An 18,932-nucleotide genomic window follows, 5' to 3' on the forward strand; every position below is an offset into this window, starting at 1 on the left:
TGTTAACTGAAAATTTAGTAACTGAATGGCGAACAGTGCAGACCATGATCAGACTGCACGGATGTGCAGGCTGATCTTGGTTTGCACTGGTCGCAAAGGCAGGATCAGTTGCCAGCAGCAGGCTAAAGGTTAAAGGGTCCTTTTGTCACCTACCAAGATTATTCAGATTATTCCAATTCATCAAAAAAATATAAAATATGGCCACCAGCGGGCATGGCCACTTATCCCTGTATGTATATAGTGGAAAGTTTAAAAATATTTTTGAGTGAAATTGGTGGCCCGATTTTAAAATGATTTACAAGAAATGTTCCTTGTATGATCCTATACCAAGATCTTTCAAATTATTCTGATTTATTGAATAACATGGCCACCAGAGGGTTTGGTCACTTCCCCTCTATGTATATAGTGAAAACTTTAAAATCTCCTTGTATGAAACTGCTGGTCTAATTTTAAAATAATTTCATACAAATGGTCATTGTATGACCTTCTACCAAGCTTGTTCAAATTATTATACCCCCACAAACAAAGTTTGGGGGATATATAGGAGTGGGCTTGTCGGTTCGTCGGTCAGTCTATCAGACAATAACTCATGAAAGGCTTGGCCGATTTAAATGATTTTTTGTACGCAGTTGTAACATCATAAAATACAGGTCAGGTTTGACTTTGAGGTTAGTAGGTCAAAGGTTAAGGCCACAGTAACCCAGAACAGTTAAACAGTGTCAGGATGATAACTTGAGAATGCTAGGGCTTAGGATCATAATTTTTGGTACACAGGTGTAACATCATAAAGTACAGGTCAGGTTTGTCTTTGAGGTCAGTAGGTCAAGGGTCAAGGTTGCAATGACTTGGAACAGTTAAACCATTTCTGGAAGATCATTTGAGAACACTTGGGCCTAGGATCATGAAAGTTGATAGGAAGGTTGGTCATGACCAGCAAATAACACCTGAGGTCACAGTGACCTGTAACCATTAAACTGTTTCCAGATGATATCATGACCAACAGATGACCCCTATTGATTTTGAGATCAGTAGGTCAAGGTCACAGTGACCCGTAACAGTTAAATAATATCCAGATGATAACTTGAAAACGCTTAGGCCTAGGATCAAGAAACGAGGTTGATCATGACATTACATAACCCCTATTAATTTTTGGGGTCACTTTGGTCAAAGGTTAAGGTTACAAGGTCCTTATTGGTAAAATCCATTTCTGATTATTAGTCCCCTACTGGTTGAAAACCAGTTTCGGGGACTATAGGAATGCACTTTTCCGTCATTCCGTCCGTCCGTCTGTCCGTCCGTTCGTCTGTCCGTCCGTCCATCCGCAATTTCATGTCCGGTCCATAACTCTGCCATCCATGAAGGGATTTTAATATTACTTGGCACAAATGTTCCCCATGATGAGACGACGTGTCATGCACAAAACCCGGACCTCTAGCTCAAAGGTCAAGGTCACAGTTGGAGGTCAAAGGTCAACAGGGCTTTTTTCCTGTCCGGTCCACAACTCTCCCATCCTTGAAGGGGTTTTAGTATTACTTGGCACAAATGTTCCCCATGATGAGATGATGTGTCATGCGCAAATCCCGGACCCCTAGCTCAAAGGTCAAGGTCACAATTGGAGGTCAAAGGTCAACAGGGCTTTTTTCCTGTCCGGTCCATAACTCTCCCATCCATGAAGATATTTTAATATTACTTGGCACAAATGTTCCCCATGAGGAGACGACGTGTCATGCGCAAAACCTGGACCCCTAGCTTAAAGGTCAAGGTCACAATTGGAGGTCAAAGGTCAACAAGGCCTTTCTCCTGTCCGGTCCATAACTTTCCCATCTATGAAGGGATTCTAATATTACTTGGCAGAAATGTACCTCATAATAAGACGATGTGTCATGCACAACTTTCAGACCCCTAGCTCAAAGGTCAAGGTCACACTTAGCAGTCAAATGTTAACATAGCATGAACAGGGTCTGTTTCGTGTCCGGTCCATAACTCTGACATTCATTAAGGAATTTTAATATCACTTAGCACAAGTGTTCCCCATGATGAGACGACGTGTCATGCGCAAATCCCAGACCCCTAGCTCAAAGGTCAAGGTCACAATTGGGGGTCAAAGGTCAACAGAGTTTTTTTCCTGTCCCGTCCATAACTCTGCCATCCATGAAGGGGTTTTAATATTACTTGGCACAAATGTTCCCCATGATGAGACAACATGTCATGCGCAAAGCCCAGACCCTTAGCTCAAAGGTCAAGGTCACAATTGGAGGTCAAAGGTCAATAAGGTTTTTGCCCTGTCCGATCCAGAACTCTGTCATCCATCAAGGGATTACAATATTACTTGGCATAAATGTTTCCCATGATGAGACGACTTGTCATGCGCAACACCCAATACCCTAGCTTAAATGTCAAGGTCACACTTTGAGATCAAAGGTCAAGAGGATTTTTTTCCTGTCCGGTCTATAACTTTGTCATGCAAAGCAGGATTTAGATATCAGTTGGCACAAATATTCCCCTGGATGAGACAACATGTCATGCGCAAGAACCAGGTCCCTAGGTCTAAGGTCAAGGTCATATTTAGAGGTCAAAGGTCAAATTCAAGAATGACTTTGTACGGGACATTTCTTCTTCATGCATGGAGGGATTTTGATGTAACTTGGACCAAATGTTCACCACCATGAGGCACCCTTGTTTTTAGAATTACGTCCCTTTGTTGTTACTAGAAATAGATTTTATTGTAACTTTTTTATTACTGGCGGTAGACAAAAATCGAGACCACTTTTCTGTGGTACAGCATGCATGTTACATCCAATTTTTAGGTGTATTTTGACCTATCTCTACCTGGTAAAGAGTTTCTTGTGGACTTGTATTATATAGATTTTTTTTTTTTTTTTTTTTTTAAAAGATTAATTTCCCTTTGTTGTTACTATAAATAACTTACATGATAACATTTTTATAATCAGCCAAAAAAATTCAATATGAAAACAACTGTAGGTTTTTATATATATAAATTTTAATCCAAGTGTTTTGTTATAACATATTGTATATATAGTACAATATTGTTTATACATCATTGACAGATATCAGTTCATTATGTTATACTGCAGTAGAGAAAATTAGGTGCCTTCCAGTAGGGGACTTTGTATTGCATGGCAATACTTCATTCACTTGTTATCTTGAGAACTATTTAACCTTAAGCCTTCATATTTTATTGGATGTTTAGTCTCCTAATAATTTCTGGGTCTTGGGGTCAAAAGTCAATGTCAGTTAAGGTCAAATCCATTTTAAAGCAATATATGATAAGATCTGTTTGACCTATATACTTCAGTTTTCATAGGTTGGTTGGTCTCATTTAGTGGATGACCTTTATCAATTTCTGGTCACTGGATCAAAGGTCTAGGTCACTTAGGGTGAAATTATTTAACATCTAAGGCTATGGGGGTGGGGGGCATATACGTTTATCAAACAACTCATTGTTTTGATTTGTCAAAAAAATGGCCTTCAGGGGGAGTTGTAACTTTTTCTCTCTATGAAAATATTGGAAAATTCCCTCTTGTTGGTTTTTCACCTTTAATTTCTTCTGTTTCTTGATGTAGTTGTAGTTGTATTGTCTTTCACTATTCTTTCTGTATATTTTTCAGGTTTAAACTATAAAGAATTGGATGAGATTATTGAAAATGACCCTAGTGTTGTTGTCTGTTGGAAGTGACATAGTTTATGCTCACCTATATTAAAACATTGCCAAGCACAGGACAGTTAAGAATTTTATACAGTCATAGTCTGTGATATTTTGCAGCTGGTGGCAACAGTATTAAAGGGACTTGATCTGCACAGGAGTAGAGGCAGGTCAGCTACCTGTTATATTTGATGTTTAGTGACATTTGGAAAAAAAAGAGACCAATTGTTTATTTCAGAAAAAGTCTGTCATTTAAATAGTTAAGTGTATAGTTAATTAAATAGTTAAGATGTTCAAGGGTGATTTCCAAAAGAAAGTCCAATTGAAAGATGATAAAAAAAGAACAAGATTTTTCTCAGTTATGCTGTCAGACATAGGTCATTGTTTGATTTTGCTAGATGTTGCAGGGACTACTTTTTACTTCATGAAGTGTCTGCTGCTAATGAAGTCGGGGAACATATTTTCTGGAACTGTAAGACAGAATTCCCCAAATTCAGTTTGACCAGAACATAAATGAATGATTGTTGTATCTGAAAAATGCATCTATAAATCAATGTAAACATTTCTTTTCAAGAGAACAATTATTAAACCTTACCCTGCCAAATTTTTAGCTCACCTGTCACATAGTGACAAGGTGAGCTTTTGTGATCACGCAGCGTCTGTCGTCTGTCTATCCGTAAACTTTTGTTTGTGACCACTCTTGAGGTCACATTTTTCGTGGGATCTTCATGAAAGTTGGTCAGAATGTTCATCTTGATGATATCTAGGTCAAGTTCGAAACTTGGTCACATGCCATCAAAAACTAGGTCAGTAGGTCTAAAAATAGAAAAACCTTGTGACCTCTCTAGAGGCCATATATTTCATGAGATCTTCATGAAAATTGGTCAGAATGTTCACCTTGATGATATCTAGGTCAAGTTCGAAAGTGGGTCACGTGCCTTCAAAAACTAGGTCAGTAGGTCAAATAATAGAAAAACCTTGTGACCTATCTAGAGGCCATATTTTTCATGGGATCTGTATGAAAATTGGTCTGAATGTTCATCTTGATGTTATCTAGGTCAAGTTTGAAAGTGGGTCACGTGCCTTCAAGAACTAGGTCAGTAGGTCAAATAATAGGAAAACCTTGTGACCTCTCTAAAGGCCATATTTTTCATGGGATCTGTATGAAAGTTGGTCTGAATGTTCATCTTGATGATATCTAGATCAAGTTCGAAACAGGGTCATGTGCAGTCAAAAACTAGGTCAGTAGGTCTAAAAATAGAAAAACCTTGTGGCCTCTCTAGAGGCCATACTTGTGAATGGATCTCCAAAAAAATTGGTCAGAATGTTCATCTTGATGATATCTAGGTCAAGTTGGAAAGTGGGTAACGTGCCATCAAAAAGTAGGTCAGTAGGTCAAATAATGAAAAAACGTTGTGACCTCTCTAGAGGCCATATTTTTCATGGGATCTGTATGAAAGTTGGTCTGAATGTTTATCTTGATGATATATAGGTCAAGTTTGAAACTGGGTCAACTGCGATCAAAAACTAGGTCAGTAGGTCTTGAAATAGAAAAACCTTGTGACCTCTCTGGAGGCCATGCCCTTGAATGGATCTTCATGAAAATTGGTCAGAATGTTCACCTTGATGATATCTAGGTCAGGTTTGAAACTGGGTCACGTGCCTTAAAAAACTAGGTCAGTAGGTCAAATAATAAAAAAAAACCTTGTGACCTCTCTAGAGGCCATACTTTCTATGGGATCTGTATGAAAATTGGTCTGAATGTTCATCTTGATGATATCTAGGTCAAGTTTGAAACTGGGTCAACTGCGGTCAAAAACTAGGTCAGTAGATCTAAAATTAGAAAAATCTTTTGACCTCTCTAGAGGCCATATTTTTCAATGGATCTTCATGAAAATTGATCTGAATGTTCACCTTGATGATATCTAGGTCAGTTTCGAAACTGGGTCACGTGCGGTCAAAAACTAGGCCAGTAGGTATAAAAATAGAAAAAAAGAAAAATAGAAAAACCTTGTGAGGCCATATTTTTCATGAGATCTTCATGAAAATTAGTGAGAATGTTCACCTTGATGATATGTAGTTAAAATTCAAGACAGGGTCACATACCTTCAAAAACTAGGTCAACAGGTCAAATAATAGAAAAACCTTGTGACCTCTCTAGAGACCATATTTTTCAATGGACCTTCATGAAAATTGGTCAGAATTTTTATCTTGATAATATCTAGGTCAAGTTCAAAACTGGGTCACATGAGCTCAAGAACTAGGTCACTATGTCAAATAATAGAAAAAAACGACGTCATACTCAAAACTGGGTCATGTGGGAAGAGGTGAGCGATTCAGGACCATCATGGTCCTCTTGTTATTTAAAGGGGACTTCCCTAAAAATTTACTGACTCAATAGCGAACAGTGTAGACCATGATCAGACTGCATGGATGTGCAGGCTGATCTTGGTCTGCACTGTTCGCAAAGGCAAAATCATTTCCCCCCCCCCGGCTAAAGGTTAAAAAGTATTCCAGTGCTGATCATGGCAGATGACTGGAGTTCCCACTACTATACTGTCTTACCTGATGATTAAATACTTGTTTATGTTTCAATACAATATGTTAACTTCCAGTAAACTAGAGGAAGTAGTTTGTAGCTGTATGTATTATGATATGAATGTTTTTCTATAAACCATTACAGAACCATTGTGCCACCTAATCTCACAGTCTGAGAGCTCATTGTTGGTATCCATGCGTAGTTGTCTGTACAAATCACTATCAGAAAAAAAAAGTTATTTAACCTGCTTTACTTGTATAGCCCATTTGTCAGTTTTCATGGCATTGTACAAGTGAACAGCTCACCAACAAAAACTTGTGTAATTATACCCCCACAAAACAAAGTTTGGGGGGGTATATAGGAGTGAGCTTGGCGGTCGGTCGGTCCGTTGGTTTTGCATGGTTTCCGGATGATAACTCAAGAAAGGATTGACCAATTGAAATAATGTTTGGTACACAGGTGTAACATCAGAAAATACAGGTCAAGTTCGAATTTGGGGTCAGTAGGTCAAAGGTCAAGGTCACAGTGACCCTGAACAGTTAAGCGGTTTCCGGATGATAACTTGAGAACGCTTGGGCCTAGGATCACAAATTTTGGTACACAGATGTAACATCTTGAAATGCAGGTCAGGTTCGACTTTGAGGTCTGTAGGTCAAAGGTCAAGGTCACAGGGACTCGGAACAGTTAAATGGTTTCCGGATGATAGCTTGAGAACGCTTGGGCGTAGGATCATAAATTTTGGTACACAGGTGTAACATCATGAAATGCAGGATAAGTTCGACTTTGAGGTCTGTAGGTCAAAGGTCAAGGTCACAGGGACTCGGAACAGTAATATGATTTCCGGATGATAACTTGAGAATGCTTGGGCCTAGGGTCATAAATTTTGGTACACAGGTGTAACATCATGAAATGCAGGTCAAGTTCAACTTTGAGGTCTGTAGATCAAAGGTCAAGGTCACAGTGACTCAGAACAGTTAAATGGTTTCCAGATGATAACTTGAGAACGCTTGGGCCAAGGATCATAAATTTTAGTACACAGGTGTAACATCATGAAATACAGGTCAAGTTCTACTTTGAGGTCAGTAGGTCAAAGGTCAAGGTCACAGTGACTTGGAACATTTAAACGGTTTCCGGATGATAACTTAAGAATGCTTGGGCCTAGGATCATGACAATTGATAGGGAGGTTGGTTATGACTAGCAGATGACCCCTAATGATTTTGAGGTCAGTAGGTCACAGGTCAAGGTGACAGTGACCCGGAACATTTAAACAGTTTTCGGACAATAACTTGAGAATGCTTGGGACTAGGATCAGGAAACTTAATCTGGAGGTTGGTCATGTCAGGCAGATGACCCATATTGATTTTGAGTTCCAAAGGTCAGAGGTCTTTTAAACCTTTTACGGACAATAACTTGAGAACACTTGGGCGGAGGATCATGAAACTTCATAGGGAGGTTGGTCATAACTAGCAGATGACCTCTGTTGATTTTGTGGTCAGTAGGTCAAAGGTCATGCAAGTTCGGCTTTGACATTGGCTTAGTTCTGTGACAAGACCATATTGTGGGGATATAATTTGTCACTCTTGTGACAACTCTAGTTTTTAATTGCTTTAGCAGCATTAAATCAGTTTCCTCAAAGGTACTTGCAATCTATGTTTACTGTTGATGATTCAATGTCATTCCAGCCAGCATAAAATACAAAGGTGTTTTGCAATGTCGTTCATGCACTTTGATGGTAAGGAAAATGTGAGACTTGAAGGACTGGTATGCTTTTAGCTCACCAGAGCACAAAGTGCTCAAGGTGAGCTGTTGTGATTGCTCACCGTCCGGCGTCCGGCAGTACTTTCCTTTAAACAGCATCTCCTCCTTAACCACCTTGCTAATTTTTAGCTCACCTGAGTCAACAATTTGACTGTTAACACTCTAGAGGTCACAATTTTGGCCCAACCGTAATGAAACTTGGTCAGAATGTTACCCTCAATAAAATCTTGGACAAGTTCGATATTGGGTCATCTGTGGTCAAAACTAGGTCACCAGGTCAGATCAAAGGAAAAGCTTTTTGACACTCTGGAGGTCACAATTTTGGCCCAATCTTAATGAAACTTGGTCAGAATGTTACCTCAATAAAATCTTGGATGAGTTTGATATTGGGTCATCTGGGTTAAAAAACTAGGTCACCAGGTCAAACCAAAGGAAAAGCTTGTTAACACTCTAGAGGTCACAATTTTGGCCCAATCTTAATGAAACTTGGTCAGAATGTTACCCTCAATAAAACTTTGGACGATTTTGATATTGGGTCATCTGGGGTCAAAAACTAGGTCACCAGGTCAATTCAAAGGTGAAAGGTTGTTAACACCGAAGAGGCCACATTTATGACTGTATCTTCATGAAACTTGGTCAGAATGTTAATCTTGATAATCTTTAGGTCCAGTTTGAATCTGGCTCATGTGGGGTCAAAAACTAGGTCACCAGGTCAAATCAAAAGAAAAGCTAGTTAACACTCTAAAGGTCACATTTATGACCATATCTTAATAAAACTTGGTCAGAATGTTAATCTTGAGATCAGGATCAAATCTTGGTCAGGTGGGGGTCAAAAACTAGGTCACTTGGTCAGATCAAAGGAAAAGCTTGTTAACACTCTAGAGGCCACATTTATGACTTTATTGTCATGAAACTTAGTCAGAATGTTAATCTTGATGATCTTTAGGTCAAGATCGAATGTGCATCATGTGGGGTCAAAAACTAGGTCACTTGGTCAAATCAAAGGAAAAGTTAGTTAGCACTTTAGAGGCCACATTAATGACCATATCTTAATGAAACTTGGTCGGAATGTTAATCTTGATGATCTTTAGGCCAACTTTAAATCTGGGTCAGGTGGGGTCAAAAACTAGGTCACCAGGTCAAATCAAAGGAAAAGCTAGTTAACACTGTGTAAGCCACATTTATGACCGTATCTTAATGAAACTTGGTCAGAATGTTAATGTTGATGATCTTTAGGTCAAGTTTAAATCTGGGTCAGGTGGGGTCAAAAACTAGGTCACCAGGTCAAATCAAAGGAAAAGCTTGTTAACACTCTAGAGGCCACATTTATGACCATATCTTAATGAAACTTGGTCAGAATGTTAATCTTGATGATCTTTAGGTCAATAGGTCAGGTGAGCGATACAGGGCCTTCATGGCCCTCTTGTTATGAAACTTCACAGGGATGTTCCTTGGATGGTCTTCTTTAAGAATTAATGAAAAGAATTGAATTCCATGTAGAACTCTGGTTGCCATGGCAACTGAAAGAAAAAAATCTTTAAAAATATTCTTGTCCAAAACCACAGATCATACAGCTTTTATATTTGGAATGTAGCATCATATAGTGGTGCTCTACCAAGATTATTCAAATTTTCCCTCTAGGGTCAAATATGGCCCCGCCCTGTGGGTCACATGGTTTACATAGACTTATATAGAGAAAACCTTGAAAATCTTGTTCTCCAAAACCACAGGTCCTAGGGCTTTGATATTTGGTATGTAGAATCATCTAGTGGTCCTCTACTACGTTTGTTCGAATTATCCCGCTAGGGTCAAATGTGGCCCCGCCCCAGGGTTTACATGGTTTATATAGCCTTGTATAGGGAAAAACTTTGAAATTCTTCTTGTCCAAACCTGCTTGGCGTAGGGCTTTGATATTTTGTATGTGACATCATCTAGTTGACCTCTACTAAGATTGTTCAAATTATACCCCTAGGGTTAAATATGGCCTGCCACAGGGGTCACACGGTTAATATAGACTTATATAGGGAAAAACTTAAAGAATATTCCTGTCCAAAACCTGAGGGCCTGGTGCTTTGATATTTGGTATGTAGCATCATTTAATAGTCCTCTACCAAGTTTGTTCAAATTATCCCCGTAGGGTCAAATATGGCCCGCCCCAGTGGTCACATGCTTAATATAGACTTATATAGGGAAAAACTTTGAAAATCTTCTCGTCTTAAATCACAGGGCTTAGGGCTTTGATATTTTGTATGTAGCATCATCTAGTGGTCCTCTACCAATATTGTTCAAAATATCCCCCTAGGGTCAAATATGGCCCTGCCCAGGCCAAGGTCACATGGTTTATATAGACTTGTATAGGAAAAACTTTAAGTATCTTCTTGTCTGAAACTGGAAGGCCCAGGTTTTTAGCTCACCTGTCACATAGTGACAAGGTGAGCTTTTGTGATCACGCAGCGTCCGTCGTCCGTCCGTCCGTGCGTCCGTCCGTCCGTCCGTAAACTTTTGCTTGTGACCACTCTAGAGATCACATTTTTTGTGGGATCTTTATGAAAATTGGTCAGAATGTTCACCTTGATGATATCTAGGACAAGTTCGAAACTGGGTCACGTGCGGTCAAAAACTAGGTCAGTAGGTCTAAAAATAGAAAAACCTTGTGACCTCTCTAGAGGCCATATATTTCAAAATTTCTTCATGAAAATTGGTCAGAACGTTCACATTGATGATATCTAGGTCAAGTTCGAAACTGGGTCACGTGCCATCAAAAACTAGGTCAGTAGGTCAAATAATAGAAAAACATTGTGACCTCTCTAAAGGCCATATTTTTTATGGGATCTGTATGAAAGTTGGTCTGAATGTTCATCTTGATGATATCTAGGTCAAGTTCGAAACTGGGTCACGTGCGGTCAAAAACTAGGTCAGTAGGTCTAAAAATAGAAAAACCTTGTGACCTCTCTAGAGGCCATATATTTCATGAGATCTTCATGAAAGTTAGTCAGAATGTTCACCTTGATGATATCTAGGTCAAGTTCGAAAGTGGGTCATGTGCCTTCAAAAACTAGGTCAGTAGGTCAAATAATAGAAAAACCTTGTGACCTATGTAGAGGCCATATTTTTCATGGGATCTGTATGAGAGTTGGTCTGAATGTTCATCTTGATGATATCTAGGTCAAGTTCGAAAGTGGGTCACGTGCCATCAAAAACTAGGTCAGTAGGTCAAATAATAGAAAAACCTTGTGACCTCTCTAAAGGTCATATTTTTCATAGGATCTGTATGAAAGTTGGTCTGAATGTTCATCTTGGTGATGTCTAGGTCAAGTTCGAAACAGGGTCATGTGCAGTCAAAAACTAGGTCAGTAGGTCTAAAAATAGAAAAACCTTGTGACCTCTCTATAGGCCATACTTGTGAATGGATCTCCAAAAAAATTGGTCAGAATGTTCATCTTGATGATATCTAGGTCAAGTTCGAAAGTGGGTCACGTGCCGTCAAAAAGTAGGTCAGTAGGTCAAATAATGAAAAAACGTTGAGGCCATACCCTTGAATGGATCTTCATGAAAATTGGTCAGAATGTTCACCGTGATGATATCTAGGTCAAGTTTGAAACTGGGTCTCGTGCCTTAAAAAACTAGGTCAGTAGGTCAAATAATAAAAAAACCTTGCGACCTCCCTAGAGGCCATATTTTTCATGGAATCTGTATGAAAGTTGGTCTGAATGTTCATCTTGATGATATCTAGGTCAAGTTTGAAACTGGGTCAACTGCGGTCAAAAACTAGGTCAGTAGGTCTAAAATTATTAAAATATTTTGACCTCTCTAGAGGCCATATTTTTCAATGGATCTTCATGAAAATTGATCTGAATGTTCACCTTGATGATATCTAGGTCAGTTTCAAAACTGGGTCACATGCGGTCAAAAACTAGGTCAGTAGGTATAAAAATAGAAAAACCTTGTGACCTCTCTAGAGACCATATTTTTCATGAGATCTTCATGAAAATTAGTGAGACTGTTAACCTTGATAATATCTAGGTAAAGTTGAAAACAGGGTCACGTACCTTCGAAAACTAGGTTAATAGGTCAAATAATAGAAAAACCTTGTGACCTCTCTAGAGGCCATATTTTTCAATGGATCTTCATGAAAATTGGTCAGAATTTTTATCTTGATAATATCTAGGTCAAGTTCAAAACTGGATCACATGAGCTCAAAAACTAGGTCACTATGTCAAATAATAGAAAAAACAATGTCATACTCAAAACTGGGTCATGTGGGAAAAGGTGAGCGATTCAGGACCATCATGGTCCTCCTGTTGATATTTGGTATGTTGCATTGCTTAGTTGATCTTTAACAAGAGTGTTCAAAATATGCCCCTAGGGTGAAAAGAGACCCTGTCATGGGGTCACTTGTTATGTGAGTTATATAGGAAAAAAATACTTAAAAATATCGGATCAGATCATATTTCCTAGACTGTTTTAATTAGAATTACCTGATGATCCCAAGTGATAAGGGGTCACTTGACCTTGACCTACTGACCTACTTCTTATGTTTTAGCTCATATGAGCCAAAAGCTCATGGTGGCTTTTGTGACCGCTCAATGTTCGTTGTGTGTCATGCGTCATGCTGGTGTTTTGTTCTTTCGTCAACATTTTCTAAAAAGATCTTCTTGAATACCACTGGGCAGATTTACACCAGACATCACAGGAATGATCCTTGGGTGGCCCCTTTTCAAAATTATTCAAAGAATTGAATTCCACAATCTTCTTGTCCAAAACTGCAAGGCGTATAGCCTTCAAGTTGATATTTGGCATGTGGCATCATCTAATGGTCCTCTATAAAGATTGTTCAAATTATGTCCCTTTGGTGAAAAGAGGCACCGCCCTGGGGGTCCTAAATTTTACATAGACTTATTTACTAGGGGAAAACTTTAAAAATCTTCTTGTCTGAAACCACATGACCTAGGCCTATGATATTTGGTATGTGACATTGCCTTGTGGTCCTCTACTAAGATTGTTCAAATTGTTATCCTGGGTTGAATAGAGGCCCTGCCCTGAGGTCCCAAGTTTAACATAGACTTTTATAGGGAAAAACTTTAAAAATCATCTTTTCTGAAACCACAAGACCTAGGCCTTTGGTATTTGGTATGTAGCATTGCCTTGTGGTCCTCTACCAAGATTGTTCAAATTATTACCCTTGGATGAAAAGAGGCTGTGTCCCAGGTGTCGCAAGTTTTACATAAAATTATATAGGAAAAAGCTTTAAAATTCTTCTTGTCTGAAAGTGCAAGGCCTAGGCTTTTGATATTTGGTATGTTGAATTGCCTGGTGGTCCTCTACCAGGATTGATCAAATTATGTCCCCCAAGTTGAAAAGAGGCCCCACCCAGGGAGATCAAAGTTTACGTAGACTTACTTTGGAGAAAAAACTTTAAAATCTTTTTGCCAAAAACTGCAAGGACTAGGCTTTTGATATTTGGTACGTAACATTGCCTTGTGGTCCTACCAAAATTGTTCAAATTATGCCTCAGAGGTGAAAAGAGGCCCTGTCCTGGGGGTCCCAAGTTAAATTACATACTTAAATGTTTAAAAATCTTCTTGTCTGAAAGTTCAAGGCCTAGGCCTTTGATATTTGGTATGTAGCATTGTGTAGTGGACCTCTAACAATGTTATTCAAATTATAGCCCTTAGGTGAAAAGAGGCCCCGCCCCACGGGTCATTTTTAATATGAGTTATATAGGAAAAAATACTTCAAAAACTATCAAATCGTATTTCCTATACTGTGAAATCATAATTACCTGATGAACCCAAGTAATTAGGAGTCACCTAACTGTGATCTACTGACCTACTTTATTGTTTTTAGCTCACCTGTGACATAGTGACAAGGTGAGCTTTTGTGATCACCCTTCATCCGTCGTCCGTCGTCAGTGCGTGCGTGCATCAACAATTTCTTGTCTGCACGATAGAGGTTTCATTTATGATTTTATTTTAACCAAACTTGCACACAACTTGTATCACCATAACATCTCGGTTCCTTTCTTGAACTGGCCAGATCCCATTATGGGTTTCAGAGTTATGGCCCCTGAAAGGGCCAAAATTAGCTATTTTGACCTTGTCTGCACAATAGCAGCTTTATTTACGATTTTATTTTTACCAAACTTGCACACAACTTGTATCACCATAAGATCTCGGTTCCTTTCTTGAACTTGTTTGATCCCTTATGGGTTCCAGAGTTATGGTCCCAGAAAGGGCCAAAATTAGCTATTTTGACCTTATTTGCACAATAGCATCTTCATTTATGACTTGATTTTAACCAAACTTGCACACAACTTGTATCACCACAAGATCTTGTTTCCTTTCTTGAACTGACCAGATTCCATCATGGGATCCAGAGTTCTGGCCCCTTAAAAGTTCTAAATTTGCTTTTTTGGCTTTTGCAGCCATTTAGAGACTTCATTTATGATTTGATTTGATACAAACTTCCAAAATATCTTCAACAACCATATATCTTGGATTTCTTGACGAATCTATCAGATCCAATCAAAAGTTCCAGAGTTATTTTTATATCTGATTTCCTCCCCTGATTGTAATCAAAATGGATTTATATCAGTAAGTACTTATAGGACTTATTTGAAATTTCATTATTGTCATTAGTTGGACTGAGACAATCAGGGTAGATAACTATGGACTGATTTTATGTCAAATTACCTCCCTTTGTTTCAAATTAAAATGGGTACATCTCCATAACTAATGAAGATACTGATCTGAAATTTCATTTATGTCAACAGATGGACTTGGGCAATCAGTGAAGATACATATTGACTGAATTTTTGACAAATTACCTCCCTTTATTTTTTTATCTAAATGAATACACATTAGCAACTTCTAATTAGATTGGTTTGAAACGTTATTTGTGTCTTCCATGGTAAGAAATAGTCATATTAGATAACTCTTGATTTAACATTTATCGATATGAATACTTTACTAATATATTGTTGTATAGACTTGTACTTTGTATCTTCTACATGCGTATACCAGTGCATGATTACCTCCCCTGATTTTAATAAAAATGGATTTATCTTGGTAAATATTTATAGTACTCATTTGAAATTTCATTATTGTCTTTAGTTGGACTGAGGCAATCAGGGTAGATAGCTGTGGACTGATTTTATGTCAAATTACCTCCCTTCGTTTCAAATTAAAATTTATGTACCTAAGTAACCAATGAAGATACTGATTTGAAATGTCATTCGTGCCATCAGATGGACTCGGACAATCAGGGTAGATAACTTTTGACTGAATTTATGACAAATTATCTCCCTTTATTTTATGTAAATGAATATATATCAGCAGCATCTAATGAGATTGGTTTTAAATGTTATTTAAGACTTCCAGGGAAAGGAATAGTCATGTTAGTACAAAAATGCAGCATTTGAGCCAAGGACCTTCAAACTCGGTATGGAAATTGGCCCTGACTAGGTCAAAAGGGACTGTTACAAGAAAATGTTTATCCTGATGATATTTAGTGTGTATGCCTATGTGCTCTATGTCAAAACTTGATCATATCATTTTGAGCAATGGTACTCAGGTGAGCGATACAGGGCCATCATGGCCCTCTTGTTAAAGATACAGCTTGAAATTTGGATGGCATATACAGTTTTGCACACTGATCTTAAAACTGACCTTCATTGACTATAAATGTGACCTACTGACCTACTTTCTTAATATTTTAGCATCAGTTTGACATTTGAAACATGTTTACAGAACTTGGAAAAGATTTCAATGCTTACTTACATTTGACTTTCTTACCTGATTTTTTGCACATGTCAGTGTAGCTCACATTACTCAGGTGAGCAGTCAAGGGTCATCATGACCCTCTTGTTAAGATACAGCCTTGAAATTTGGATGATATCTACAGTTTATAAAACTGACTTTCAGTGTCTATAAATGTAACCTATCATGGCCCTCTTGTATACTTAATCAGATTGTCTATTGTTTGATAAGTATTTTTAAATAGTGACAGGTCATTAATTTTGTGATGTGAAAAGACATCAATAATTTTACTAAAAAAGGTATATGAACCTGATTTCAAAAAATTATAGAGAAGAGAGATATACTTTGTGTTACACTGGTCACATTTACTTGGTCTGTTGTTGATAAAATTGTGTTAATGATTTAAAAGAAAACTTTGTGTTTCAAATGAGTAACTTTGTACTGTTGTTGGAATATTATTTGCTAAATCTGACAAATAAAAGATTATTAAACCCTGAACAGGAGACTTGTGTGTTTAATAAAAAGAAACGCAACAATGGCATAGTCACTGCAGATCGACAACAAATGAAACACTTACTTCCAGTGTCTCAGAATGTAGGATCTACACATTTAGACTTGGCATCTGCAATAGATTGTATCAATTTAAGAAATATTTATGTCTCTCGCTGGTGGAGATCTATTGTTTTTGTTCTGTCTGTCTGTACATTACACTTCATTTCCGTTAAAAAACTTGAGAACCATTTGACCTAAAACTTCCAAACTTCATGGGGTGACCCCAATATTTTTTAGGGGTCACTTGATCAAAGGTCAAGGCCATGGGGGCCTGAACATAGAAAACAGTTTCCAATCAATAACATGAGAACCACTTGACCCAGAACATTGAAACTTCATAGAATGATTGGACATGCAGAGTAGCTGACCCCTATTGTTTTGGGTAATTCTGTCAAAGGTCAAGGTCACTGGCCAGAACATGGGAAACATTTTCTGATCAGTAACATATATTGGAAGTATTTGACCAAGAACCTTCAAACTCTAGGGTTATACGGATCATGGAGAAAAGACCCCTATTATTTTTAGGGTCACTCCAACAAAGGTTAACATTTTTAGCTCACCTGTCACAAAGTGATCGCGCAGTGTCCATCGTCCGTCGTCCGTCCGTGCGTGTGTCCGTGCGTAAACTTTTCCTTGTGACATCTCTAGAGGTCACAGTTTTCATGGGATATTTATGAAAATGGGTCAGAATGTTCATCTTGGTAAATTCTAGGTCAAGTTCGAAACTGGGTCACGTGCGGCCAAAAAATAGGTCAGTAGGTCTAAAAATAGAAAAACCTTGTGACCTTTCTAGAGGCCATATATTTCACAAGATCTTCATGAAAATTGGTCAGAATGTTCACCTGGATGATTTCTAGGTCAAGTTTGAAACTGGGTCACGTGCCATCAAAAACTAGGTCAGTAGGTCTAAAAATAGAAAAACCTTGTGACCTCTCTAGAGGCCATATATTTCAAAAGATCTTCATGAAAATTGGTCAGAACGTTAACCTTGATGATATCTAGGTCAGGTTCGAAACTGGGTCATGTGCCTTCAAAAACTAGGTCAGTAGGTCAAATAATAGAAAAACCTTGTGACCTCTCTAGAGGCCATATTTTTCATGGGATCTGTATGAAAGTTGGTCTGAATGTTCATCTTGATGATTTCTAGACCAAGTTCGAAACTGGGTCAGGTGCGGTCAAAAACTAGGTCAGTAGGTCTGAAAATAGAAAAACCTTGTGACCTATCTAGAGGCCATATATTTCATGAGATCTTCATGAAAATTGGTCAGAATGTTCACCTTGATGATATCTAGGTCAAGTTCGAAAGTGGGTCATGTGCCTTCAAAAACTAGGTCAGTAGGTTAAATAATAGAAAAACCTTGTGACCTCTCTTGAGGCCATATTTTTCATGGGATCTGTATGAAAGTTGGTCTGAATGTTCATCTTGATGATATCTAGGTCAAGTTCGAAACAGGGCCATGTGCGGTCAAAAACTAGGTCAGTAGGTCTAAAAATAGAAAAACCTTGTGACCTCTCTAGAGGCCATACTTGTGAATGGATCTCCATAAAAATTGGTCAGAATGTTCATCTTGATGATATCTAGGTTAAGTTCGAAAGTGGGTCACGTGCCATCAAAAAATAGGTCAGTAGGTCAAATAATCAAAAAACGTCGTGACCTCTCTAGAGGCCATATTTTTCATGGGATCTGTATGAAAGTTGGTCTGAATGTTTATCTTGATGATATATAGGTCAAGTTCGAAACTGGGTCAACTGCGCTCAAAAACTAGGTCAGTAGGTCTTGAAATAGAAAAACCTTGTGACCTCTCTAGAGGCCATACCCTTGAATGGATCTTCATGAAAATTGGTCAGAATGTTCACCTTGATGATATCTAGGTCAGGTTTGAAACTGGCTCACGTGCCTTAAAAAACTAGGTCAGTAGGTGAAATAATAAAAAAACATTGTGACCTCTAGAGGCCATACTTTTCATGGGATCTGTATGAAAGTTGGTCTGAATGTTCATCTTGATGATATCTAGATCAAGTTTGAAACTGGGTCAACTGCGGTCAAAAACTAGGTCAGTAGGTCTAAAATTATTAAAATCTTTTGACCTCTCTAGAGGCCATAGTTTTCAATGGATCTTCATGAAAATTGATCTGAATGATCATCTTGATGATATCTAGGTCAGTTTCAAAACTGGGTCACGTGCGGTCAAAAACTAGGCCAGTAGGTATAAAAATAGAAAAACATTGTGACCTCTCTAGAGGCCTTATTATCCCCCGCCGATGAAATCGGGAGGGGGGTATTGAAATGGCGTTGTCCGTCCGTCAGTCCGTCAGTCTGTCAGTCCGTCCGTCCGTCCGCAGCCATTTCTCAGTAACTACTTGGTAGAATTTCATGAAACTTGAAATAAACATGAACCAACATACTGCGATGATGCCCGTCAAGTTTTTTTTTTGATTGGTCAATTTCCCTCAGAGTTATTGCCCTTGATTTAATAAAAAATGTCCATCTGCAGCCATTTCTCAGTAACTAACAGGTAGAATTTCATCAAATCTGAAATAGACATGAACCAAGATACTGCGCTGATGCCCGTCAAGTTTTTTTTTTGATAGGTCAATTTCCCTCAGAGTTATTGCCCTTGATTTAATGAAAAATGTCCGTCTGCAGCCATTTCTCAGTAA

The 18,932-nt window shown here is 38.3% G+C and overlaps 1 protein-coding gene across 1 annotated transcript in view; it reads left to right on the forward strand.

Annotated features, from left to right (window-relative positions):
* LOC123535139 (GATOR complex protein NPRL2-like) overlaps positions 1 to 16,217 on the forward strand; it is a 37,468-nt gene extending 21,251 nt beyond the window's left edge. The window contains exon 6 of the mRNA XM_053520487.1: positions 3,630 to 16,217. Coding sequence (XP_053376462.1) covers positions 3,630 to 3,697 — 68 coding nt within the window. The 3' untranslated portion in view covers positions 3,698 to 16,217. The remainder of the gene's footprint in view (positions 1 to 3,629) is intronic.
* Positions 16,218 to 18,932: the final 2,715 nt, after the last annotated feature.

The sequence above is a fragment of the Mercenaria mercenaria genome, chromosome 12 (genome assembly GCF_021730395.1).
Source record: "Mercenaria mercenaria strain notata chromosome 12, MADL_Memer_1, whole genome shotgun sequence".
Lineage (NCBI taxonomy): Eukaryota > Metazoa > Mollusca > Bivalvia > Venerida > Veneridae > Mercenaria > Mercenaria mercenaria.